Source organism: Arctopsyche grandis, chromosome 10, assembly GCF_051622035.1.
Source record: "Arctopsyche grandis isolate Sample6627 chromosome 10, ASM5162203v2, whole genome shotgun sequence".
Classification (NCBI taxonomy): Eukaryota; Metazoa; Arthropoda; class Insecta; order Trichoptera; family Hydropsychidae; genus Arctopsyche; species Arctopsyche grandis.
Genome location: NC_135364.1, coordinates 11,582,078 through 11,609,886, shown reverse-complemented (window position 1 = coordinate 11,609,886; position 27,809 = coordinate 11,582,078). Strand labels below are relative to the sequence as shown.

At 34.8% G+C, this 27,809-nt stretch overlaps 3 protein-coding genes across 11 annotated transcripts in view; 2 read left to right on the top strand and 1 right to left on the bottom strand.

Annotated features, from left to right (window-relative positions):
• The first annotated feature begins 1,186 nt into the window (after positions 1 to 1,186).
• Positions 1,187 to 17,591, top strand: pcx (pecanex). Its single transcript, XM_077440240.1, has 24 exons — positions 1,187 to 1,721; positions 4,956 to 5,134; positions 5,220 to 5,338; positions 5,412 to 10,411; positions 10,489 to 10,653; positions 11,200 to 11,344; positions 11,439 to 11,599; positions 11,676 to 11,832; positions 11,908 to 12,033; positions 12,115 to 12,231; positions 12,309 to 12,461; positions 12,531 to 12,724; positions 12,809 to 12,978; positions 13,059 to 13,241; positions 13,335 to 13,482; positions 13,566 to 13,717; positions 13,873 to 14,056; positions 14,137 to 14,306; positions 14,386 to 14,519; positions 14,606 to 14,782; positions 15,105 to 15,259; positions 15,340 to 15,615; positions 15,693 to 16,355; positions 16,429 to 17,591. The coding sequence occupies exons 1-24, from the start codon at positions 1,569 to 1,571 to the stop codon at positions 16,567 to 16,569; spliced, it is 9,222 nt and encodes a 3,073-aa protein (XP_077296366.1). The 5' UTR covers positions 1,187 to 1,568; the 3' UTR covers positions 16,570 to 17,591.
• Positions 17,592 to 19,377: 1,786 nt separating this feature from the next.
• LOC143918366 (thioredoxin, mitochondrial) lies at positions 19,378 to 24,856 on the bottom strand. 2 transcript variants are annotated; one of them, XM_077440239.1, is made up of 4 exons: positions 24,680 to 24,830; positions 23,339 to 23,711; positions 23,031 to 23,175; positions 19,378 to 21,973 (listed from the first exon to the last, which is right to left on the bottom strand). In XM_077440239.1, the coding sequence occupies exons 3-4, from the start codon at positions 23,169 to 23,171 to the stop codon at positions 21,656 to 21,658; spliced, it is 459 nt and encodes a 152-aa protein (XP_077296365.1). In that variant the 5' UTR covers positions 23,172 to 23,175; positions 23,339 to 23,711; positions 24,680 to 24,830; the 3' UTR covers positions 19,378 to 21,655. The 2 variants fall into 2 exon arrangements, with proteins under 2 accessions (XP_077296365.1, XP_077296364.1); XM_077440238.1 differs by lacking the exon at positions 23,339 to 23,711 and having other exon boundaries at positions 24,680 to 24,856.
• Positions 24,857 to 26,219: 1,363 nt separating this feature from the next.
• Positions 26,220 to 27,809, top strand: part of Klc (kinesin light chain) — a 47,228-nt gene continuing 45,638 nt past the window's right edge. For 5 of the 8 annotated variants that reach the window (XR_013261120.1, XR_013261121.1, XM_077440428.1 and 2 more), the window contains exon 1: positions 26,220 to 26,610. Coding sequence is in view for 3 of the 8 variants with exons in the window: in XM_077440427.1 (XP_077296553.1) it covers positions 26,683 to 26,699 (17 nt within the window). In the remaining 5 variants the exon portion in view is untranslated. Of the gene's footprint in view, positions 26,700 to 27,809 lie in introns of all 8 variants that reach the window. The other 3 variants (XM_077440427.1, XM_077440424.1, XM_077440423.1) reach the window with 1 other exon arrangement.

The following is a 27,809-nucleotide window of genomic DNA, read 5'->3' as shown; positions in this document are numbered from 1 at the left end:
AGCATACCGCATCCCTCGCTGTGTGATCGCGCCCTTATTTATTCGTAAGGGCCCCTCTATTCTTATTACTAAAGCCCGGATCCAGAGGGTGCCGCGTAATGTTCAAATGTTGTAAATGCATTGTTAAAGGTTTGTCGAACCTTTTTTACAAAAGATTTACAACAATGGAACAGTGAGCGGCACTTTGACTATCCTACCTCTACTTATTACATCTCACTGGTTAAGCCTTCCTGGTATATTTGTGGTAAACGGACTACTAGTCACATGTGAACCAGTCACAGGACAACCGGTCGCTCTAGATCGGTCACACGTGATCACCTGTCACACTAAAACTGGTCACGAGAAAACTGGTCACACCCTAAAACTGGTCACACCTGAAAATTAGTCACAAAAAACTGGTCACACCCAAAAATTCGACCAATTTTTAATTTTTGGGTGTGACCAGTTTTTTCGTGACCAATTTTCGGGTGTGACCAGTTTTCTCGTGACGGGTGATCACGTGTGACCGATCTAGAGCAACCGGTTGTCCTGTGACCGGTTCACATTTGACTAGTAATCACTAGAGGTAGGACCGGAAGCGTGCCGTTTATTGTTCAATTGTTGTAAATCCTTTGTAAAAAAGGTTCGGCAAACCTTTAACAATGCATTTACAACATTTGAACAATATACAGCCCCTTCAGGGTCCGGGCTTTAGTAATCACTGAACCATATTTGTATATATGCGTGTAAAAATAAAATAAATATACATAGTACCCGGTGGCGTGCGCTGATATTCTCTCTCTGTTGGCTGACTGTTCCTCTTGTATCCTGTTCGTACACATTAAGTAAGGCTGTACGACAAAAAGAGAGAGAATTTCAGCGCACGCCACTGGTATGTATGTTAGCCAGCAGCATGGCTTGATGGTTGCGTTTATGCTAAGCACCGAGAAGTTTCTGGGTTCGATCCAGTGGTGGATCGTGAGAATTCATAGGGGGGGGGGGGGGCTGCAGAGATGTATCAGGCTGTAGTAGCTCGTTGACCATACCGGTGATCAAATGCAAACAAAAATAGCATGCATATCTAATATACTGGGAGGTCTGCAGCCCTACTTTCTTTCGATCTTTCGACTTATGATCTTTCGATTTTCAATCTTTGCCTTCCGATATTTGCTTTTTCGAACATTTGACTTTCGGCGCCGTGAGGTAGACCTGGACAATCCACTTGTGGGGAATAGTCCGTTCACCGTTGCGTCGGTTGTGTTGGTTCGCGTTTCATGTAGAGAACGCAATTAATGTGGGCGAATGCGCGCGCACGTCGGGCCATCGTCCAGTCGCAGTCAGCGCTGTCGAGATCGCGGTCGGACTCCAGTCAGGACAGGCGACAGGAGCGGGGAGAGCGGGGAGCGGGGAGAGCTCGGGGCGGGAACGGGGACGGGGGGAGGGTGACTTGCGGAAGTACACTGGAAGTGCGATGGTGCACTGCGAGGAGGCCAGCGGCGGACTGCGAGGACTGAGGCGAAGGTGGCTGGAGACGAAGACGAGCGCGACCGAAGCGAGTGGCGGACGCGGACGCGGACGGGGATGGTGATATGGGATCGCAGGCTCTGGAGATCCTGCGGCAGGGAGTGTGGGCGTCTGCGACCGGTGGCTGGTTCTACGACCCTCACCAGACGGCCGCCTGCAACACCGCTCACCTCTACCTCTGGCTGCTGCTTCTCTGTCTCCCCTTCACCGTCTATCTGGTAATGTCTACCCCCAACGCTCACCCCATCACTCCCCATCCCCACCCCCACCCCACCCCACCTCACTTATGTCACCTCGTTGACAGGTCTACGAATCACCTGCCGAATGGCCCATTTTCCGATTCGCTTTGTGTCTGCTGTCAAAATCAGACGACTGCTTTTGACGTCGAATCGCCCCATTCAAACACTACATAACCAAACTAGTCTAAAATCTAACGTGGACTCATTCGAATTGACAATTTATGTATATATTTATATTTTTTTGCACACTTATTTTTTAATGTAATTAATCCATGTGCTTTTTTTTTTTGACGTATGCAAATTTATGAATATTTAAAGGCAAATAACCGCAGTAAAATCTGCTGCTGTTTACTATCACAACATTTTTTTATGTTGTATAAGAATAAGACGGCTGGGGCTTTTTTCACAGGGGTGTCCTCATGTATAATGCCCTCCCTGAGTGCATCAGGCCTGCTAAAAACATGGATGCATTCCTGCAAGGTGCGAAGAGACACCTCTGTGAGGGACAGTACATATAAGTTAATTATAAATTTTAAGTATAATAATTAAGATGTATTTTTAAATTAGCTTGATAGCTAAAATATATATAAATAAAATCGTTACTTTCCCAGTATCAGGAGGTATTTAAAAAAAAAAAAAAACATAAAAAGTAGCTTATTCGCTCTACCATCTACCGAAGAAGACATACTTACAAAAGAGAGGAATCTTGGCTGCACGGATGTTGTGTCTAAAGCAGTGGCTCTTAACCTGGGTTCGATCGAACCGTAGGGGTTCGGTGAGTCAATCTCAGGGGTTCGGCGGAAATTCAGCAGAGCCAGGTTCAACAGCAACTCTTCAGAACAACAACGCTCTCAACGTTTTGGTGTCAACAAATTGTAACGTACCCTGTTATTGCTAAGAAAGCTCTGGAGATTTTCATACCGTTTGTTACAACATACTTTTCGAGGATGCTGGACATAAAAACAAGGAAAAGGAATAGACTTTGTTGCGAAAATAACATGAGAGTGGCACTTGTCAAGGTAAAGCCGCGCATTTCTGAACTGATCTCTGAAAGGCATCAGCAGAAGTCACACTGATTTGCAGTAAATATTCATTATTATGTTTTTGTGTGAAAATCATATTTTAATGGTTTTGTTCTTTGAACACAATGATGTTGATGCACGGTTCATTTTTTGCACCAGTAAAATATATACCTATGTTTTGAATTTGAAAAAAATCATATTTTATTCTTCCAATTAAGAAGGATTTGGTGAATGCGCATATGAAACTGGTGAGATTCAGTACTTCCAACAAGGTTAAGAACCACTGGTCTAAAGAAACAGCTCTATTGTCTATGAAGCTCTAATTATCGTGCCGAAGTGTCAAAAGAAAGTCAACATCCAATGTGCAAATTGGTTCGGGAACAGTCGCCTACCATTTGTGATGGCCGTTCGTTTTTTATATTTGGCCAGAAAATTGACATCGATCAAATCGTACGAGGAGGAATTAGGTACAACCAACATGAGAGAAATCTGCGTCGAAAATCTAAAAAAAAATGACCCAAACAGAAGGTATGAGGCAAATGATGAATCATCAACAGCTTCTTTACAAAGAGAGAATAAGTAAAAAATAGTACTTCCTCTACTATAGATTTTTAGGGAAGTGTGTCGAGAGTTTTACCAATGTTTTTAGTTGAAATAACTGAATAAAAACTGGATTTGACCATTGCGAAGTCAATCATCACTACAACTTGGTTGATCTGCACCCTGGTGTCCATACTCAAAGCGTTGAGCGCCAGTACGGTGATGTAATACACAATTCCAAGGAACAATCCATCATCATTCAGAGTCACTCTTGGATGCAATAAAAAATTTACATTTTGTTTTAATTTAAAACTACTCACATGAGTTCATTCAATTATTGAGACAACGGGTTAGGTTAGGTTTTGTTTTTAATTAAAAAATATATTATGTATTATGTTTGGAAAAATGCCTTCAAATAGTGGAAAACTACACAAAAATTATAAGTATATAAAATGTAAAAAAATTGCACTTGGTTATTTCAGAAGTTGATGTCAAAATTTGATCTTTCATAGAACAAGTTGTTGTTTATAATGTTAGGGTTTTGCTTCTTCCTATATCCTATACTTCCTTTTCATTCTACTGATTTTTAGCCGCTCGATGATGCTGATTTTGATTCATATATTGTTTTGAGATGTTTTTAGTTTCTCATTGTCCATTCCGAGTGTGTCGTATTCTATCTGCTACCAGGCAGCAGATTCCATTGAACAAATAACGCAGCAGACGGAATATGATACACTCGTAATGAAGGATTAAAAGTTAAAAACATACTCGGAATGAACGACTAGAAGCTAAGAAAATCTCAAAACAATATATGCATCAAATCAGCATCATCGAGGAGCTAAAATTCAAATTTGTTAAATTTTTAAATGCATAAAGACCAATGAAATAAATATCGATTGTCATTGTGCTACTTAGAATGCATATTTTTTGTAATTTGAAAATTTTCCGCTAGTTATCTTTTTTTTAAGTGAATGAAATATTCATTCCCGTTATTTAACAGCATGAATTTATATCACATCCTATAATTGTTTTCGATATCTTGTATTAACGTTTCCTTTTGAATTTCCTTAAACTTAATCATAATTTATACATTATAACATGAGGAAAAATTTTTAAGTTTATATACGGAAAAAATTTACTTATATTGAAATCGTATATTTCAAAATAAGGTTATGTCTAATGTCACCACCTCGGAAATGACTCAGCTGTTCTATCTAAAATTTAAAACGCGCAAAACCACGTGCTGCATACAATCTAGCCATTGATTACCATAAAAAATATTGACTTTTCGTTGAATATTCGTTCAATTAAAACAAACCGGCACGTCTCATTTGAAAAGAAATTATGAAAATAATGTACATAATGATCGAAACTACATAATATTCTAATGTATGTATGTATAATCTAAAGGTAGAATCTATAAAGTTACCATATCTATTTATAAAAGCTATTAATCATCAATTTATTTACTTAATTTCCCAAAGAATCTATATATCTATCTATCAGAGTATAAAAGGCGTCCGCGCTTGTTGAGTCTTTGTATACTTTTGAAATTCTCAGTGCAAACAAGTTTCTCGCACGCGAAATACGTATATGTAAACAATGTTAACAAAATGAATCAGTATTTATAAAAACCTCTGTTTCTTTTCAGTATTTTCCTCCTTCTATCAGTGGTTGGTGTGTGTACATCGTTCTCATCGCGATATTGTTCGCTGTGATAAAGGGACTCAATTTTACCTTGCATCATATGTATGATACGTCAGAATGTATCATCGTACCTTCAGACAACACTGCCCCTCCAGAAAAACGTAGAATGCAAAAGAAAAATAGGTAATGTATCGTTTTCAATATAAAACGATTAGTCCATAAATAACCTTCTGCATATAAACATACTATTATTCTTTTATTTGTTCAGGCAAGATGAAGACATTGAATTGCAAATGTTGCGCAGTCAGCATTTATCTACCAGATCTCAAAGTGATAATGAATCTGTCGTTTCACTCGAATGTCACAAGCCAAACAGCAGCACCATAGGTATCTTATATTTAAATTGAAACTGTTGCATTATTTATTAGCACATTATTCATTGGAGTTTTTCTTGTTACAGATTTAAAAGTTGATGTACACCGTAAAAACAGTTCGGAATCGAGCGCTGAAGGGGCATCTCTGAGGGCTGTTGTAGGGGCAGTAGCAGTTCAACATGCTGAACGTACCCAAATGTCGGATAATATTATGGTTATATCTGAGGCGTCGACGAGTGGCGGACATCGGCCGAGATCTCGTCCTGTACGGAAACGTTGGACCAAACAGCAGAACCGAGACAATCCTAATTCAAATGTTAAAATAGAAGAATTGAGCTCTGAAGAAGGCCTCCGAATGGAATTCTGTTCTAAAACAGAAGACGCAGTCGCTGTGAACATTGACGATGATGCTTTGGAAGATTCGTCTAAATGTATTCCATCTCTATTCAACGATTCGTACGATCAACTTTTAACCAACACAAAGCAGTATCTGTCGAAATTCGCAAGGCAATTGAGTTCAGATTCAAGGGATAATTCAGAACTGAGTATTAATGGTTTTCAAGTATCGCCCGTCAAGAAAAAAGGAAATAATTCGCAACAATGTTATTTTAATGTTTATCCAGTTGAAAGTTGTACAAAATCTGCAATTGCACTCACTCAACCTTCTCAAACGCCACAGTCTTCTGCTATGCGAAGAAATTCCAACTCTACCATGTCCACTATTCAGTTGCCTATAGTGAGTTCTGCACACATGGTGACGAGAATCAGACGTCATTCCAACGTCACCAATGCTAGTCTAGGATTTTTACCGACCGGAAGTGTTGAGCTTGGTGCTTATATGCTAGAAAAAACAAACAACGAAGGAGCCAGTAGTAAAAAGAAAACTAACACCGAAACGCGAATGCCAGGTGTCAGAAGAATAAAAAGCGCTGCTCTTGAAATCGGCTGTCCTCCACCGAGTGTGTCAAATTTATCACCGCATCCCAATAGCGTAGAAACGATTGGCGGGCAAGTTTTGAAAAATCCTAAGAGTGCTATTATACCACCTCCGAGTAAAAGTTTAATTAGAAACCCGCATTTAAATCTTTGGCCAAAAAATATAACAAATTCTGTAGAAGGAAATAGTTTACCGTATATGAATTATGGTTCTGAAATTGTGTATCCTATAGCTGAAATTTCTGATGAGATGCAAACGTCTCAATGTCAGGAGAGCGATTTGGAGTCGCTCAGTAGTCGGTGTGGATCTGATTATGAAGACGACAAGGGTATTATTATGAAGCCTCAGCTTCGAGGCTTCGATTCTGATTTCAACCAACCACTTGAAGCGAATTCTTCAGATACAGAGTATGAAAATAATGGATCTCGATCGCCTTTACTTGACCGCAACGAATGTATCCACGATATCAAAATAGTGAAATGCAAATCGGAAAAATGTGATGTAGATTCCAAAAAACAATCTAATTTAAATAGTAAGGGACTTCTTAAAAATAATTCATTTTGTGCGGACTCTAAAAGTGCTGATAAACTAAAATATGATAGAAATAAAAAACTGTTGAAAAATAATTCATTCAACACAACTATGACTGTGAGTGAAGAGAATTCAAACAATGTTCAAGTTGTGAGTGGTGATATTGGAACTCAACAACGTAGTGAGATAGTTGATAATAGTGAAATAATAAATAATGTTAAAAACTCTAAACAAAAATCCACAAAATCAAAACCTTTTGAAAATACTGATTTCTTCGATAAAACAAGTGCTAGTTCTAAAGATCTACTCTTGGAAAAATCTAGTGTTGATTCAAATGAGTGTTTAATGGAAAATTTTGAAAAACACAAAGAAAAAATGGACCACGAAAAGGAAGTTAAAAGGTTGACTGATTTAGAAATATCAAATTCAAGTGACAGTCTAGAGATGCAAGATGCTAGACAAGAAGTCGGTACTGAAACTAGTGATATTAGTGATCAAAAAACTTTATCAGATACACATTCTAAAGATGCTTCTCCACCTTTGCTTAGAGAAGATTCAGAACATAAATTACAAAGTGATGAAAATAGTATTTATGGCATGATATGGTTATTCGATGAATCAAATCATCAAAATACGGAACCAGTTGAGGAAGATAATAAAGAAGTCAGTACAGACAATTACGATATAGACAAACCATCGTGTTCGCATTCTGAGTCAACCTCAAACAACCAAAGAAATTTAGGTGCTATTCCCAAACAGTTGAAAAATATTACTAGAACACGTGCATCTTCTTTGAAAGAAAATAAAAAATTAGAGAAGTCTAAAGACAGAGAAAAAAGCTTCGAAGGTCCCACACAGGAAGAGTTGGAAACGGCTGAAGCTCACAGTGCTCTCGTTCAAGGCTTGGAATGTTTATTCGCTGCATCCAAAACAAATACAGTTGTAATGCCACCACTCAACAGAGATGATAGACCTCGATGTTATCGCCATCAACTAGAACATCGTAGAGACAATCATAAGCCTAGAAAAAAGTCTATAGAGGAAATGGCTCAAACCTCCACCAATACGATTCTTCCCACATCAATGCCACTTTTAGCTGCCTTTTTAAATTCTAGAGTCGAATACCCACACGTTCCTATATATTTGCCGGGTGAAGCAGACCCTGGTCCTTCGTGTTCCGATACCAGAACAGTCCCTGAAGGAACATACTACGAACTGCAACGTGCTAGACCTTTGGTCGATAGAAATCATCGATTTAGACAAAGAAAAGTGAAAAGGAACACTAGAAATCGTGGCAACGAGCAATATCAACCGGCTGAGAAGATTCCAAAGGAAACCAATAAAAGTTTAAGTAACAACACGCTCGGAGCTTCATCAAGTAATGTTCACTTTGCGACATCTTTCGAAGATACGTCAGATGGTGCTATTCATTGTTTTATGGATGAATGTGGAAAGTGGATGTCATACACGTTCGACAAAAATAGTTCTGGTCATGCGAAAGAAACTGATAAAACTAATCAATTGAAATCTAACGAAAATAACGAGTGTCAAGCTGAATCGCCAGGTTTGGCTGGAAGTTGTGTTTCTATAGATTCTCGCGATTTGGAAATTTCAAATAAATCAAAAAATAGCGACAGTCTCGATCACACTGGAACCAATGAGAGTAATTGTAACTCGCCATCCAATGAAGGCAGCAACAATCCACTACTTTCCAGTAATAACAATTCAACGTCAACAATACCTTCCATTCCAATCAAGAGCAATTCGAAAAATCCCACAATGCCAACTGTTATCAATAAGGGTAGCTTGAGAGGTAAAGCAAATGATAATAGTATATTACTTTCCAATTGCAGTTTGGTATTGACGGCACCTACTGTTACGCAAAAATGCAATTTGCGAATTAGTTCAAACGATGCTGGCTGTAGTTCATTAATTGTCACTAATGATCTAACTTCCAACGTACCACCTCTTCCACCCAAGAGTAATTCAAGAAATAAATCATTGTATGTAGTGGCACCAGATGTACCATCGAGGCTAAATAGACCTCCCCTATATAGTGATTCACTCCTAGTAGATAGGGTAGAGCTACACCAAATGGTCTCGACTAATGTCCAAATAAATTTTTTGAATCCAAATCCTGCCGCTTGTTTAGTAAACGATGCAAACAATTCAACAATGTTGCACTTATCCAACGCAATACCCATCTCCAGCTCTATTGCCGACAGTTTAGATCTAAGCCAAGGAAGGAACAAATCGAGATTACCGGACTCTTTAGAAAACACAAATGAAAATCAGCCCATGACGTATTATAAATTTAAAATACTCAACTGTTGGCAAATTAAAGTCACGATGGACAGACTTAAACTCATGGCGCTGTTTGATAGGAATCTCACATTGAAGGAAACCTACTTATCAATCACATTGGGAACGTTGGTTTCAGTTCTAGGTGCTCTAGTGTTGCATATGGGATTTTACAAAGATATATGGGCATTTTGGTTCTGCTTCGTAATTGCTGGTAGTCAGTATTCGCTTTTGAAAAGCGTTCAACCAGATTCAGCATCACCGATTCACGGATTCAACAGAATGGTTGCATTTTCAAGACCTGTTTACTTCTGTTTGTACAGCGCGCTGCTATGTACTATTCATCATAATTTGGGGCATCAGCATACGAATGGATCTTTAGACAGCACTTCAGTTCTAAGCAATGACGATTTTTTCTTTTATGGAATGAAAGTAAAATTCATGGAAGTATTAACGATTATGGAAAATGTGATTTCGGTGTTTTTGCTATTTTTCCCACTGGCATTCAGCTTCGGCTTGTTTCCTCAAGTTAATACATTTGCCATGTATTTATTTGAGCAAATTGATATTCACATCTTTGGAGGAAATGCAACGGCTAGTCTGAGTGCTTCCATATATTGCTTGTCCCGATCGACTTTGGCTATTGCTGTTCTTTACGGCTTTGCATATGGAGGTCTCACTGAGTCGAAAGGTTCACAGCACATACTCTTTTCAATGTTCTGTGGACTCATCGTACCTATATCGTATCATTTGAGTAGGTGTGCCAGCGATTATACGATGATTTGGAATCTACTAAAGAGTCATCTCATTCCTTCCGACTTGTACGCAGTTCAAAATGGAAGCAACAATTCTAATTTAGAACTCGAAAAGCGAAGTATGGATGTCCAGAGTGATAAAAACTCCAAAATGAAAACTAATTCCGAAGGCAATATTTCAAAGCAACCGTCAATCGGTAGTTCTACGTCGAAGATGAATTTGAGTTCTGATACTAATATTTCGAAAGCTCAAAAGAGGTCACAGACTAGTGTAAATTCGAGTGTGAATTCTCTGAGAATGGATTCAAAAACTGGTGTCAATTTGCACTCGAGCAGTTCCATTAAATTGGACACACCGGCAGATGAGAAAACCGAGAGTAAAGTCAAAACGCCAAATGATGATAACGAAGATGAGATGGAAGATCCTCTACCCAAAAAGTTGCAAGAAACTGTCAATTCTAGATTCAAAAATGACATCATTATATGCAGTTTCATGGCTTTGTTCATATTTGGAATACATTGTACAACTGTGTTTTCGACATTACAGCCAGAGCTCAATCCAGTATGATATGATATCAATTTTGCATATAATGCATCTTCAATGTGATATTCAATAATCCTGTGATTTTTATTTTTTAGATTATACGATCCATTTCTGGGTTTTGGGGTTGGACATTGCATTATTTAATTCCCCAATTTCGTAAACAACTTCCATGGTTGTGGCTTTCAGCGCCTGCACTCAAAGCCCACGAACACGCCGAATTTGAAGTTAGAGAACCTGCTAAAATCATGTGGTTTGAAAAGGTATAAAGTTTCAATATATTTATATTATTACAAATGATCGGTTCTTACTGGTTATACGGGAGCATCGAGTATACACACTTCCATTAACACGTAGAAATACACGGCAGTTACATGAATGGCCTCTAGGTGTCGCAAACAGTTCTAGTAAAGTGACAGTACTCAACCAGTGATTGACGTTACACCAAACAATATCGATAAAAATCGGAAACGCATTTCCCAATTAATCTTATACATATATACCTGTATATTATATGTCTATGAATTTCACATATGTCCTGGTGGAGATCAGTATTGTCTTATTGCAGAGAGAATCTCTTCAAATGGATCTTGTAGGTATGTATAGTAAAATTATTTTCGATATTGTTCGATGTAACGTCAATCACTGATTGTGTATTATCAGTTTACTTCAACTGTTTTCGACACCTAGAGGCCATTCATGTAACCGTAAATAAGTGTGTATACTCGATCGTATAACCAATAAGTACCCAATGATCATTCTACTTTAAGTAAATTAAAGAAAAAATACAACGAAATTGACATTTTCAGGTATACGTATTTTTATGCTTCATAGAAAAGAATATTTTATACCCAGTGGTATTCATTTCTGCTGTGACTCAAGATTCACCTCAAATAATTGTGAAATTTGGACCAGGCGTTGGTGCATTGATTATATGCGTTTGTGCAGTAAAATGTAAGACACATTCATTTTTTTTTTATTATATTTGATGCATACATATGTTTGTATGTATGTTGGTATAGATTAAAAATTTTATTATATTCTTCAGGTTTAAGAAACTCATACTCGGATCCGGATAATCAATACCTAATATTGCTATTTGCTGAATTGCTCTTCAAATATGATTATTGGTTCGCCACTGAAACTTTTCTGATTGATTACTTTTTAATGGGAATAATCTTCAATAAAACCTACGAGTTTCTTCTTAAAGTATGTAAAATTTAAATGTGTTCGTTTTTTGTGTGTTTTATGCTATTTTATTTAATTTTTTTATAATTATTTTTAGATACAATTTGTAGTGACATATATTGCACCTTGGCAAATCACTTGGGGTAGTGCATTTCATGCTTTCGCTCAACCATTCAGCGTGCCTCATTCAGCCATGTTGTTCTTACAAGCTGGTATTTCTGCCATCTTATCGACACCGCTCAATCCCATTTTAGGTAAATTTGAAGAATTAAGTATGACATACATGTTTACGGACATCCTTAAATAAAATGTTTGATGTTTCATTTTAGGTAGTGCAATTTTCATTAGTTCGTATGTGAGACCTGTAAAATTTTGGGAACGAGACTATAATACCAAAAGAGTTGATCAAAGCAACACCAGATTATCTTCTCAATTAGAACGAAATCTAGGATCAGGTATTCATCAAATAAAAAGCGTCAATATCTGCTTGCATATTACTTAATCTGCAGAAATTACAATGATTGAAATGATTTCAGATGATAACAATTTAAATTCTATATTTTACGAACATCTGACGAGGTCTCTTCAGCATTATCTATGTGGTGATTTGATGCTTGGCAGGTGGGGGCAAGTACAGCAAGGAGATTGTTTTGGTTAGTATATTATTTTGTAATTAGTCTTTGTATATCCATTTTATAAAAATAAATATAATTTTTGTAATTTTTACCAGTTTTAACATCCGATTCCTTGAATTGCTTGGTCCACATCGTGGAAATGGGTAATGGATTAGTATCATTTCAATTAAGAGGTCTAGAGTTTCGAGGAACTTATTGTCAGCAACGAGAAGTTGAGGCTATAACCGAAGGGCCTGAAGAGAATGACGGTATTTATTGCTCTTTTTATTATTTTACATTAATGTTCCTAATAAAATGTAATATATTCTTGTGCTTAGGCTGTTGTTGCTGTGCTGTTGGGCATCTTCCCGGTATGCTGTCGGTAAATGCCATGTTTTCTTTACGATGGTTAGCATGGCAACTCACCACTGCTCGATACGTCCTCGAAGGGTATTCAATATCCGACAATAGTGCAGTCTCTATGCTGCAAGTATATGATTTTAGAAAAGTTTTGATAACCTATTACGTAAAGGTATAATTTGTTAAATTGTTTAAAGCAGTCGTTTGTGATAATGATAATAAATAGTATATTTTATCAACTTTATTATAATTACAGAGCATAATATTTTACACTATACAATCGCCAAAGTTAGAGGAGTGGCTATCTTCTCCGAGCATTCTCGAAGCTTTAAAGCCTACACTAGATCGCAATTTTATAGATCTCGATCCGATATTCACTTTAAATCTGGATGAAGACTATGATTATCGAGCATCGGGAATCACTCGGTACAATTTTCGATTCATTTAAAATTTTAGCATTAGCTTAATTTATTGATTACGTAATTTTTTGTATTTTTATTTTATAGAGCCTCCTTCTGTTCCATTTATCATTCTTGGGTTTCTCACTGTGGATTGAAAAGGGATGATTTGTACAAGCAAAAAGGAGATAAACTCTTTGCCCGTGATTCAGCACTTGTCTCCTTGTGTTTCGGGTTGAGTCTTGTTGGCAGACGTACATTAGGAACAGCTAGTCATAATTCTGTTTCTAAGTACGAATAATTTATTATTATATAAATAGTACTTTTAATTTATTTTTAAATTACATATGTATATGTTGACTAATTTTTTCTATTTTATTTTAGTGTTGAATTTTTTCTATTTGGTCTCCATGCTTTGTTTAAAGGCGATTTTAGAATTACTTGCGTACGTGACGAATGGGTGTTTTCAGATATGTCACTTTTACATTCTGTACTAGCTCCTGCTGTCAAAATGGCTCTAAAACTTCACCAAGTATATATGGCTTTTATTTAATTTTTAATTCAGGTAATATTATATATGAATATTACAATTATAAATGTTTATTTCTTTTATAGGATCACTTCATGTCGCCTGAGGAATACTGCAGTAGTCAAGCACTGTATGCCGCCATCAACTGTCATACTGAATGTCTTGTAATATGTCACGAAGCATCACCCACGTGGCGAAATAACGTTCTTAGAGGAGCACCTCATTTATTAGCTTTACGGTATAAATACTTGCCAAATTTATTCATTTAATTCAATAGGAATTTTAGTTAATTTAAAGTTATATAATTTTATTTGCACAAAGAACTCATTTTGATGTTTGATAATTCACTTTGCTTGAATGTATTAAATATGTATATAAATGACAATCTTTCAGACATGTAATGGATGACGGTACGGATGAATATAAGATAATAATGCTCAACAAGCGGTATTTGAGTTTTCGTGTCATCAAATTGAATAGAGAATGTGTTCGCGGTCTGTGGGCAGGTCAACAACAAGAGCTTATATATTTAAGAAATAGAAATCCAGAAAGAGGAAGCATACAAAATGCAAAACAAGTATGTCGAGTAAAAAATGATAATGATTGCATCGTGAATTTTATCATTTGCAGTGAATAAAAATTTGATTTAAATTTTAGGCTTTACGTAATATTATAAATTCATCATGTGATCAACCTATTGGTTACCCGATTTATGTGTCTCCACTAACTACATCATATGCCGAGACAAACCCACAGTTAACCACCCTGATTGGGGGCTCTTTGACTCTTGGCATAATAAAACGGCACGCTATTGACTTCTGGACAAAGTATGCTTTTTTTAATATTTTCATTTGTTAAAAGTTTTTTAGTACGATATCCTAATGCATGTTTATATCTATCATTCAGAGTGCGGAGACGTTGCGGAGAAGGTTGTTCAAGTGGAAGCGCTAGTAACACCATAGAAAGTGGTAATAATCCTAACACTGCACAATTAAGTCAAATTACTCATCGCGCTTTAGACGTATCAAGAACATCTTTAGGTATAATCGAATAACTTTTTTTTTAATTAGAAATTGTGCATTTTATTTATTATATAATATACATGTAATGTTAAAATTTCTTTTAGTGGGTACTCGTGGTAGTTTGGCCAGTGTGGGGAAACCTGGTAGCTCTACTCTCGCTTCTTTAGCCGGACTATTAGGATCACGTGAACAACCTCTGGCGCCTACGAATTTCCAAGTTCCGTCAGATCTGCAATTATGTGGACAGCGTCTCCTTTTTGATCGACAGGATCCCGATTCAGGTATTTTTAACTAAAAATTAACGTTGCTTTTTCACGGGCCTTACACTTAACGACTTACACTCACTCACGCGACAAATCGCTCACGGAAATTACACCCACAGATAAATCGCAGTTTTGGAATAATTCTTGTGTAAAAAAAATATCGTTTTTGTGCGTCATTTTAATAATTCCGGAAGCGTAATGTTGCGTGAGTGATTTGTCCTGTGAGCGATTTATCTGTTATTATAATGTCCGTGAGTGATTTATCTGTGCGCGATTTGTGGTGGAACCTTGCTTTTCTACTAGAATATGAGAACTCTGTTTGAGTTTTGTATTTTTTCAGTGTACACAACAATAAGAGAAAGTACGGATAAAGTGATCAGCAACAATGAAAGGGAACCATCACAGCATGATAGTTTAAGAAATTCCAATCCCAATAACAGAGGATCTTGGAGACACTCGTCGAATGCTTCTCATTACTCGCGAGATTCACGACAGGTTTGGTGTTGAAAATCTTCTTTTTTTTTTTATAAATATAAATTATTTAAATTAATTTTGAATTTACATATTATTTCTAGAATATTTCCACCCGTGATAGAGCATGGGACATTGCAAGACGTTCTAAAGAAAGACGGGATAGAGAGAGAATAAGACCTTCAAGTTTTCGTTTCGTAAATACTCCTGTAAGAGAAGGTGCTATTAAATCTTCACATCTCACTAATGAAGGTTATGAAATGAATTCATTAAAGTCTGACAAAAATAAAGAAAAAGCTGGTCATTCTCGAGAAAGAGATGGAAAAGTATCAGGATCTAAAGAAGGGAGAAAAGATCAGAAGAGCGGTGGCCCAAAATCAGTAAGATTATTATCATTTTATATTGATTACATTATGAATTTTAATTTTAATTGTATGTTTTTATTATTTTGTTTTAGATCGCGTCAGGTACTAGTTTTCCAAGTCCTGAAAGCTCAATGGAAGATCTTTCCTGTAATGTGGGAGGTGACAATTGTCAAATTATATTTAATCGCAATGCTAACTCTAAACATTCCAATTCATTTGATCAACCGAAAGAATCTCATATACGGAGAAGTAGTGATTTTGCCTGTTCGAGCGGTCGAGAATTCTCAACAAAACACCACAATTCTGAAAAAAACATTGATAACATAGCCTCCAAAGACTTGCCGCTAAAAAACATGGAGTCTTGTTCTGAACACAGTGTTTTTAAACGATCAGGCGAAAGCCCGAGAGAACTCACCAAAACAACGAAAGATCTCCGACTCGACAGAGAAAACTATAAAGAATTGGCCGGCAAGTACAGCGAGCTCTCCATAAAAGAAACTAATCTAAAAATTGCTAGTGATACCAAAGATACCGGAAGAAAACCTATAGTGCGGAGGTCCGAATCTCTGAAATCAGAGTTGAAAAATCATATTAGTGTCGGTTGTAAAGTTGTCATAGTGGATCCTTCCGGGGTGTACGATTGTATAAATTTGGGTAGAAGGATTGATGTTAAATGGCCATCGCCTTTTCAGCGGCAAAGAGGTGGAAGGAATCACTGGGGAACTTGGGTTCCCCAACAGGGAATGGACGGTCAGGTAAATACAACTCGAATATTTATTGTGAAGTAGTAATTAGAGAGAAGTATTTATAGAAATATGGATTTTACAGGTCGTACATAGATGGACACCCAATCACAGAGATCCCGATCTCCGGTCACACGTCGACAAAACCATATTACTTGTTCAAATAGACGATAAATTTGTACCGATTGCGGAAAATTGCGTTCAAGATTTGGGTGACGAAGTTTGAAATATATGTATTTGTAATCCACTGTCGAGTGAATCGTTAGATGTCTTTTTTTTTTTTATTATTTTACTATAAAATTTTCCTTTCTGTTTCAATTGTAAATATACCATTAGGCTATACTTGTATGCCTAATATCTTTTCACCTAATATTTTAATTGTGTATTGAAAATATATTTATTATAAAGTGTTTTTAATGATATTTGCAATTCACAGGATATGCCAAAAATATCCTTTGGCTATAATCTTCACCTTTAATGATATTTTAGTGAATGTTTCAATTTGTAACAAAGCTATCCAAAATCGCTGTAGGCTATTACAATTTGTAAATATATATATATAGGAAAATTACGTTGAATTTCAATTGATATACTCCAAACTTTCAACAAAATAGTTTGTAAGCATGGTATTGTTATAAAGTGAAATGACTGTAAGTTACTGATATTATTACATATATTGCTCGTTGATCAGTTTGATGATCCCAAATAATTACATATATTTAAATATCTGATACTTTTCATTTACTTATATTCGAATCATTGTGTATTCTATAGTTTGTAAAAAAATATTGCACAAACATACTTCTCGAGTAGTCGATTTTTTTTCAATTCAATTCATTTACCTTTGCCTGTAAATATGTTCAACATTCCTATTTTTTCATATTCAGTCATACGATATAATTTTAAATATACATTGGAAATTTCGAAATGCGTATATAATTTGGACAATTACACAGTAAATGTTTCTCGTTGTAATAAATTACTAAAATAAGAGCAACTATTTGGTTAATTCGATTGTGTTAACTTTTTTTCTATCTGTATAATAGGGTATGCCTTGCCATTTTATTTATTCAACCGTGCTGCTGTTTTTCTTTTTTTTTTGTATATTAAGTTGTGGTCCATGTGATTTAATATAGTATTTTAATGATAATTAAATATTTAATGTTAAGTGGGTACAAAGTGAAACAAAAAAAATAGTCAAAAAAAACAAATTATACTGAAATTATGGTTTTTAAAACCGCTGTTGACAAAATGAACTTAGTTGTATAATTTTTATTTTTATGGTTTTATAATTTGGTGACAATTCGCTAAATGTATATTTTTCGAGTCTTAGAAAGTGTTTTATATTTTTCTATTTAATCTTTTAGTCTGGGTTAATTAATAAATAATTATTAGTTAATTTCATATTTTTACAATATATCGCATACGGTTTAATATTTTCAGTTTTCTTTTTTTATTTCAATTGTATTGAAAATGTGTATTAAGGCCCTATAATAATATTGATAACAAGACACGTAATTGACTTCAATAAGCTGGAATATTATTATGAACTAATATGTGTTTATAGATCAGCAAAGGTTTTTAAACGAAGTAATTTCTTTCTAACACCCTCTTATTACAAATGGATTTGGTGAACTTTATTATATTAATTTATCGACACATTTTAAGATGAAATTTTCGAATTGTACAATTGAGTGGTCATTTTATTCAATTTGGCTTAAAAATTACACTATGCATATACTCGATTATCCCACAGCCTAAATATATTTACATATATGCACGTGTATAGCTACTTCATGTTTAATTTATATATTACCATTCAACCTTATGAACGAACTCTCCATCTTTGACTCCCTAAATGCTCTTGATCTCATTGACTCATTACTAGTACTGTCCGGAGCAACGGTTGAAGATTTTCCTCGTCCAGCAATCATCCTATAATTGTGCTCTTGAATAATTACTCATTAGATGCAATAAACGTTATTATTAAACTGTAATAATATTCATACAAATTTGTAGTACGTGTAAATAGGCTGTTCAGGAGGTGGAGATAAACTTGTGCCAAATGATCACAATTGTATTATATCACAACTCATTTTCATTGACTACATATGTATATTTTTTTCGATTTCTTTTATTATTATTAATTTCTCGCGTTGAAAATTGCCTTTTAGACTTGCTACATGGCTTCGTCAAGTTTTGATGTATAGTTGTAATAATATATATATATATATATATATATATATATATATATATATATATATATATATATATATATATATATATATATATATATATATATATATATATAAATAGTTAATCTTCTGTATCATTTCGGCAAAAATATACCGATCCGCCGAACACAACATATGTAAAATCTCAATATTGAGTTTTAAAAACATAATTATGCTCTCAAGTTGCCTTAATACAAATTAGACTGATTTTATATTGTAATAAATCATTTAATATATATTAAAAAATATATTAAGACAGTTATTGTAATTATTAAATCTTGAAATCCAAAGAAATTGTACTTATATTCTTAATGCACTTCTCATTTGCCATTTTATCTTGTCGATGAATTCAAGCTTCGGTGTTTGCCCGCAGCAATACCACGTATAATGGTGTACATTTGCATGATCTGATATGTTTGTAAAATATGTATATATCCTTCGATTTTACATTCAATTTTTTGTTTTAAAATCTCCGTCCACGGGACACGAATCAACGTGTGCGTGTCCGAGTGCACGCGTATTTGTAAAAACACACACAACATGCAAACTCAAGATAAAATGGCACCAAAATAATTTTAAGCGAAGTCCTAATTTATATATTTGGCATCTTATCTTAGATTTATCGTTGCATCATTATAAAAATGAGATACATATTAAAATGAACAATACAATAAACATTGTTTTTATACGTGGAGTGTTTCATTTAAAACCCATTTTTGTTTGGAAATTTCTAATATGCATGTTGAAATAAGAAGATGTAGTATATGTGTATTATATTATATTCATTTTTCTTTTTTTTTACAGACAAAAATGTGAAGGGACGGTTTCCAAACAGACATTATATTTTAATACACTGAAAAAATTCAATCTACACAGAAATTTAGTTGTGGAAATGTTACAAACAGCAATTTTCAATTAAGAATTAGTTGACTAATCTGAGGTTATTTTCACTAACCATTACATTATACTTTATAAGCATTAAGGCGTAGGCGTGTGCATGAAATACACTTCTCTAAAAGTATCGAAAGGTATTTTTTCACCTGTGTGATTGTGAGTTTGTGTTATTTATAATACAAAACGTATTCAATAACAATAGCAGATTGGTAATAAATTCAATAATATCAAATTACATATATATATATACGGGATTTTTTTCCATCAACTGCTATATACAAGATTTGAAATAGACAAGTGTGAAAAGAAAATACAATTCTACATATTATGTACTAAAACTGTAGTGATAAACGATCAGGATTTTATTACTGGTTTATTTTTATTGCATGCATAAAATGATATTTTTAGCTATATGGCGTGTGAGTTTTAATTTAATACAATAACAGCTGTTAACCCTGTTAAAATTTCTATTATAACTATCATAAATCATTAAACATACGTAACACTATGCAGCTCACTTTCTATTCAAATTTGAAATCGATATGGAATTTATAAAATTAAAATAGAAAAAACGAACAAAACCTAAAACAAGAAAACCATTTTATCATACATAATTTATTACATACAAATACAATTATCTACTCTTTGGACCCTAAAAAGGAAGTGAAATATTTTCAATAAAATTTTTGATTTTTTTTTAGTCATATTCCTATATAAGGCTCAAGATGAGATAAATCAGGAACGGGACTTTTCAAATCGTCCAATTTTTACTGCAAATATTTGGAAATGAAACGTTACTCTCTAGCAATTTTAAGAATTAGGTGTCGGTATTTCAAAAATCGAACACACAAATAACAATATAATTAATAGTGTTAAATTATAAGTTGAAACTAATCACAATTAGCACATGACTAAATGGCCAGTTGGATTAATGGCAACCAGTATGTCTCAACAGTTGTTTTTCAATACTAATCAATATAAATTTAGTTTCAACTTAAATGTTAGTGACCAATTACTACTGTACACTTTCATTTAAAACATTCAAATCATTACATGTTATTTCCTACTTCCCGTCCCTGATATGAATAAAAAAAAAGTTAAAAAGAAACAAACCTTACTATATACCATGAAAATACAAACTTCAATTGAAAGTGATTTATCGTTAATAAAAATATTTTCGATTTTGAATATACATTATTATACAGTAATACACATACGAATTAATTATTAATAACAATAAAAAACAAGAAAGTTATTAATAAGCAATGAATATCTGATTAACATTTTATTACACAATTTACATAGGCCTACCGTCTTTCTCCGAAAATAAGCCCTACCATTATTATTAAGGATTTTATGAGAAATCGGTGCATGTACCTAAAGTTAAGAAGGTACACCCGAAAACAAGCCCTAGTGCAGTTTTCGAGTGTAAAATTAATATAAGACCCGGTCTTATTTTCGGAGAAAGACGGTATTTTGCAAGGAACAAATAGCTCGGAAATATTTTGTGACAAATCTTGTCAAAGACCAATTTCACCAATTATTTCTAACCTTCAAACTGAGCCATACACCAGATTTGTACTATTAGAGGGGAGTAACTATAAATAGCACATATGAATTGAAATAACCCGTCTAATGTGCTGTAAAACCACTCCTCAAATTGTTACCTTGAAAGTAATATTCAATCTCACTAATTATAATATTTACAAATTACAATAGTTTATTAATTGCATAGAAAAAAAGTGTTAATATGATTTTGTGTTAAATATTTAATATGACTGTATATCACAAACAACCACAACATTGACTATGCAGGCACATAATCTCTATCCTTTTCCAAAATTTTACATGTAATGGAATCATTTACGTATGTAGTAACTTTTGCGTGATGAAAATAAATAAATAATAACTTGACAGTGATTTATTAAAATTGGCGAATATAACAGGGTTGGGCGTGTAATACGCATTTATAAAACATGGAAATTTACAATAAAACTATTAAATAAATTGCGAAAGTAAGGCACCGATAAAATATAAAAAATAAATAAATTTCATAAGAATTCTTAGGACTAAAAAAAAAACACCATGAATGTAAATTTAGGTACATATTTACATTAAAATATGTTCAAAAATGGCCTGACTGACATCTTATACATATATACATACATAATAATAATATATATCTTATGAAGCCGTTTCCTTTTCCTTTTCTTTGTTCGGTTTGTTTCCTGACAATTTTTTGATTAAATTCTCTATCATTGTCGCGTCTACTAAGCCGATGAACTTATCAACTACGAGACCGTCTCTGATCGCTATAACGGCAGGCACCGCCTTGACTTCGAATGTGTGAACAAGCTCCGCATGATCTTCAACATCGACCACCGCAAGATCCAAGTTATCTAATGGTTCTATCAGTTCCCTTAACTTCGGTGTTAATATTTTACATGGATCACACCATTCAGCGTGGAAATTAACTATGACTGGCCGATCACTGTTCATCACCTGATAAAAACAAAACATGGAACGTTAATATGACTTAAATTAAACGTAGTAATCAAATTTGGCTTCCAAAAATTAGTTTTCTCTGCATCTGAAGTGTGATCAAAACATGTTATGATTAATGTAATTATTTACACATCACAAAATCAGAAGCTGATAATTTATTTATTTATTTAACGTTTTTTTTTTGACCATTATGGCATTACAGGAAGAACCTAATGCGCCACAATGGCCTACATAATAAAATAAAATAAGAGAGGGAGAAAAGAAAAGATAAAATAAAAAATTAATAGATACAATAAAAACCAAAAGCAAAAAATTAAAAAAAAGAAAAGTAAAAAAAAATAATACAGCATTTAACACAATCATAAAAAACTTTATAGTAATTAAAATTTAAAATAAGAAAAATACAAATAAGGGAATGTCTTGCACCTGCAGCCTGTTCCGATAAATAAGAACAAGCTACAAATAAAACATCCCTGCGAGGCCAAAATGGAAGAGAGTAGATTAAGATTCCACTCATACATCACATTCAAATTAAGAAAGTAATGATGAGCGCAGGTTACCAGACAAATATGTTAAAATAATATCCGATAATATAGAATAGATGAGATGGCTGAGGATGTAGAAACACAAACTTATTGAAAAGTTGATTAAAAGAAAACTCTCAATACAGATGGATGAATCAACTGTGAGACAGTGAGGCTGTATTGATGACTTATGACCTTAATTTATTTTTATAATTTTGTGAGCTATTTAATTATGATAGGGGGATTTTTGAGAATTTTGAGACACTTTTCTGAGGTCATTAAGATTGTTATCTTGATAGATATCCCGGATCAGGTCGCATTCAAGGAATCAATACCATGTTTAAATACATTTTTAAGTTACATATGACACCAAACATTAATATTTTTGTCCCAACTTTAGTTCAGTTGTAATTAAAATTTTCCAAATTACAGAACCAATATTATAAATGGCACGTATATATACATAACATATGCTCATTGAAATATTTTTCATCAAACCTGTAAGAAATTAAATTAAATTGTAAATATACCTTATCAACGAAATCATCGTTATTCTTAACCACAATTGTATCATTGTGTATTAAAGACGTAGAAATTTCTCTCGACTGTTGGCTTATGTTCAAAATTCGCCGGATTGGAGACCTTAAACCACGCGCCAATGAAGCAGACATGATGCTGTAAAATAATAATACACAAACTGAATGGAAGTGGTAAATATAAAATCATATTCAGTCTAGTTGCAATACTTAATAATTTCAAGGTTCAATTAATCATTAGTTAAATTTACAACAATTACTTGCAACCATACTGATCAATAAACTAATGAAATATATCATACCTATAAATACGTAATTAAGTTTTTTTATTGAAAGAAATGTTTCAGCTTTTTCGTTTGCACAGGTGACAAACAATGATATACAAAAAAATATCCAAATCCGCCCAAAAAACTAATCACCATAAACGCCAACGTGCAGTATCTCAATATGAACAGTCTATCATACACCTTCTCCGATTCGAACACATCAGCCGTGTCAGAAACACGAGGGATCAGTATTAATAGCAATGTTATTAGGGATGAGATGATGAAAGCGATGGCACCGAACAACTGACCGGTGCGGACAGAAATGATGCAAAACAGTAGCGTAATCAACCACACGGTTGACAATATGTACACTCCCAAACCGATGGCTTGACTGTCCGAAGACATAATCCTAAAAGTTAAATATGATAAACATAAGTGTTAAACACACGTTTTGCAGTAATCAGTAAATCAAACAGATAAGATATTTGGATACTTAAGTGCGGCGATATTACTGCAGAGATTCATCGCAGATTTGAATCTACGTAAAACAAACAGAACCAATGGCTGGCAAAATTTGCTTTCATAGTTATTACTTATTACATATATAAGTATATATATGTATGTACATACAGTTGAACTTGATCATGATGAAAGATGTAAATATGTTTTAAAAATCAACACGCTTGAATGGTAATTGATATGGTATGAAAATATTTATATTAATAAGCTTCGTTCATTTTTATTAAAATCTGTTAATTGAGATAGTAAATAAGACGAGGACAAAAATATACAAACAAATAATTTTTATTTGATTTTAAATGTAAAAAAATTATATGTTTTCATATTATAGTCAAGTTAATACAGAATATATGTATATGCTTCAATTTGAGTTGATTTTCTTTTGCAACTATGAATGATTAAAATCCTTGTTTTAGCTTTGATCTAAAAATTCAACAATAATTAATACCTGTTTGGTTTGAAACTCTGGTTAAAACCAATACGTAAATTAAAATTTTGAAATACATTGTTAATGAAAAATAAATAAATTAAAGGAATTGATTTCATATGAAGTAAGCTTTCAATATAAAAAAAGTTAAATATATTTTATTTAACTTTTAGTTTAATAAAAGTAGTAAAAAATATACCACATATTTAATGTATTTTTATGGGAATACATAAAAATATAAGGTTATAATTGGATTTGTGTATAGATGTGAACTTTTGGGAAATTAGTGTGTAATATTACCGCCAAATATACTGTCATTTAAATGTGAAGGATGAACGAGATGAAACGTCTAGAATGCAAGGTCAAGAATGGGATGAGATGAAATGGAAGCGGAAGCGGGACGAGGGGAATCGTTCGCAGGAAGTACTCACCTTCAACCGGATGTGGTGAACGATGACGAGTCACGCGACCAGTGCGCAGTACATCGACGATGACACGACCCTACTTCACGCCGCTCAGCTGCGACTGTCCTCGAGGCCAGTGTCGACACTCGACAGGCGACAGAACAGACGTACGTGCACTGCTGACAACTGTATCGTGCTATTTCTACGCCACTGCTACCAGTCACTCATTGCGCTAATCGGCTAATGGATTACAATTTTATTTTTAATCCTGCTAAATTCCTACTTATTATTGATTTTCATATCTTGTATTGGTTTTATAAAAATATTTATCGAATACATGTATCGGTAAACGGGTTACATCCCAAATGTGAGTCGCTACTAAAATCGCTCACGCGGTCTCCTGTTGCACGAAAATTCGTCGCACAGGAAAATTGCCGTACATAAAACTGCCCAAATATTAATCAACAAATGCTTTTTTATACGAGATTTGGGCAGTTTTTCGCGACGATTACGATCCGTGCGTGCGATTTTCGTAGCGGCGGTGGTTATCCTGGTAGCGATTCACATTTGGGATGTAATCACCTAACCAAATGTATCGTATGAATTCGACAAATTGACTGACTCCATCCGTAGTTCATTTGAGTGACATTTTAAATATGCACATAATTAATTATTGTTGTATTTGTATAAAGTTTTTGTAATTCATTGGAGTTCGGGGTAACGGGGGTGTTGTTATAATAGAGCGTGCTTGGAGCGTGTGTTGTTTATAAGATTTCTTACGGAAAATCGACTTAACCAAATATAGAATCCTAAAATTATCTACGAAAAACTGATTATCATGATACTAGACACTACTGATTATCACGATACCAACCCATTACACTATCAATACGGATCACGATAGGCGTTGATCATCCATTGGCGCCGTCCACACACACGATATCTACTACCGATATTTGCAATATTTTCCATATCCAGTTCCTAAATAGCAACCACAGGTTGCAATATGGGAATTGGATATGGAAATATCGTATGTAGATATCGTGTGTGTGGACGGCGCCATTTGAACTAAAACGATACATTAAGGCAGTGGCGTAGCGAAGGGGGGGGGGGGGGTCCGGGGGGTCTGGACCCCCCCTTGGCGGAGCGCAGTCGGCGGCAAAATATCCCACTTCTGTTGCAATTGATCGGTTGATTGCGTCATACACTTCAGTTATCAGTTAGCTTTACTTTATGTTTATATGTTGTGATTTTATATTAATTAAATATAAATTATATAAATTATCTTGCATTTTTTCCTGTCAAAACCCCCCCTTGACAAAATCCTGGCTACGCCACTGCATTGAGGGTACAAAAGGTTCTCAATAAAGCAAAGCGATCAACATTGCACACCAGCCAACGACTAAGCTATAGCGTATTCTTATTGTGGATTAACAACCTATATCGACTAATAACTATTTATCATCGATCAAAGTTTGCATACAATAAATATTGCAATCTCTTTCCGAATGATAAATTCGGAATTGTGCAGAGATACTTACTTATCTACAATATTTACAAAAGCGACATTCGAGATTGATCCGATTTCGCGTCAAAGATCGAATAACGATCTGAAAACGGCACACGGCGACGAAAAAAATGTGTCGGTAAAAGTGCGCATTGTTATTCTTTGGCCGCGTTCACGGCAGCGGAACGCGAGCGGCCACCGCTTTTCGTACGGCGAGCGAACAACTGAGCGGGGAGCATAGAAACGGTGATCAGTGGACATCGAACAACGAACACTCACCGCTCAGTGCTCAGCTTCCACGACGCGTTTGTCGTCAGTCGCACTTTTGACAATCGGTCGCGATCATATGCGAATGCGAGCCTGCGTCGCGCATTCTGACGCTTGACGGGATCGGGACGACGCCCGGCTAAGCCCGGCACTGGGACTGGCATTGACCGGAACCGGAATTCAGGTGAGGAGCACCGACCGCCCCGCCCCGCCCTGCCCCGCACCGCGCCGCACCTCACCACCCCCCGCACCACACATGGCCCAGCGGCCCCCGTAAGTTCGCATGCACCGCCCCCGCCCCCGCACCTGCCCTCGCCCCCCCTCCCCCGCCCCCGCATCCACCCCGCCCTTGTTTGACGTTTGACGTTTGCCCTCTGGCGACCTCCTGTCAAACTAGCGACACACCCCTCTCCCCCACCCCGATTGGTCATTTGGCCAAAACATATGGATTTGTTTCGACATAACCTTCAAAAATGCATCTCATCCTCACTTTCATTGCACGCTTCGATGACTGCCTCCAGTTAATGCGACATCAAATATGCTACGTTTTTACTTTTAGATTTGCTTCGGCATTCCCAACTCAATATATTTTGAATGAATCCAGTATGAATGTTTCTTATTTTGACCAGTGAAACAGGTCTATGTGAATGATTACAAGGTTTATTTTTTTCTTTATCTACGTATATACATGTATCTTAGGTAATCATTTTTTTCAAATGCAAAACCAGGACTTTTAGATTTGCTTCGGTATTCCCAACTCAATATATTTTGAATACATCCATTATGAATTATTATGTTTCTTATTTTGACCAGTGGTACAGGTCTATGTGAATGATTACAAGGTTTATTTTTTTCTTTATCTACAAATACATATGTATCTTAGGTGATCATTTTGTTCAAATGCAAAACCAGGACTTTTAGATTTGCTTCGGTATTCCCAACTCAATATATTTTGAATAAATCCAGTATGAATGATAATGTTTCTTATTTTGACCAGTGGAACAGGTTTATGTGAATGATTACAAGGTTTATTTTTTTAATTTGTCTACACATACTTATGTACATATCTAAGGTGATCATTTTGTTCAAATGCAAAACCAGGACTTTTAGATTTGCTTCAGTATTCCCAACTCAATATATTTTAAATAAATCCAGTATGAATGATAATGTTTCTTATTTTGACCAGTGGAACAGGTTTATGTGAATGATTACAAGGTTTATTTTTTTAATTTGTCTACACATACTTATGTACATATCTAAGGTGATCATTTTGTTCAAATGCAAAACCAGGACTTTTAGATTTGCTTCAGTATTCCCAACTCAATATATTTTAAATAAATCCAGTATGAATGATAATGTTTCTTATTTTGACCAGTGGAACAG

Excerpts from the sequence above, each read along its gene's own strand:
- LOC143918366 (XM_077440238.1), bottom strand. The coding sequence starts at position 23,171 with ATGTCTGCTTCATTGGCGCGTGGTTTAAGGTCTCCAATCCGGCGAATT. Across the intron at positions 21,974-23,030 it reads ACGATGATTTCGTTGATAAG|GTGATGAACAGTGATCGGCC; the intron begins GTATATTTACAA and ends TGTTTTTATCAG.
- pcx (XM_077440240.1), top strand. The coding sequence starts at position 1,569 with ATGGGATCGCAGGCTCTGGAGATCCTGCGGCAGGGAGTGTGGGCGTCT. Across the intron at positions 11,600-11,675 it reads CCTACGAGTTTCTTCTTAAA|ATACAATTTGTAGTGACATA; the intron begins GTATGTAAAATT and ends AATTATTTTTAG. Across the intron at positions 15,616-15,692 it reads AGAGCGGTGGCCCAAAATCA|ATCGCGTCAGGTACTAGTTT; the intron begins GTAAGATTATTA and ends ATTTTGTTTTAG.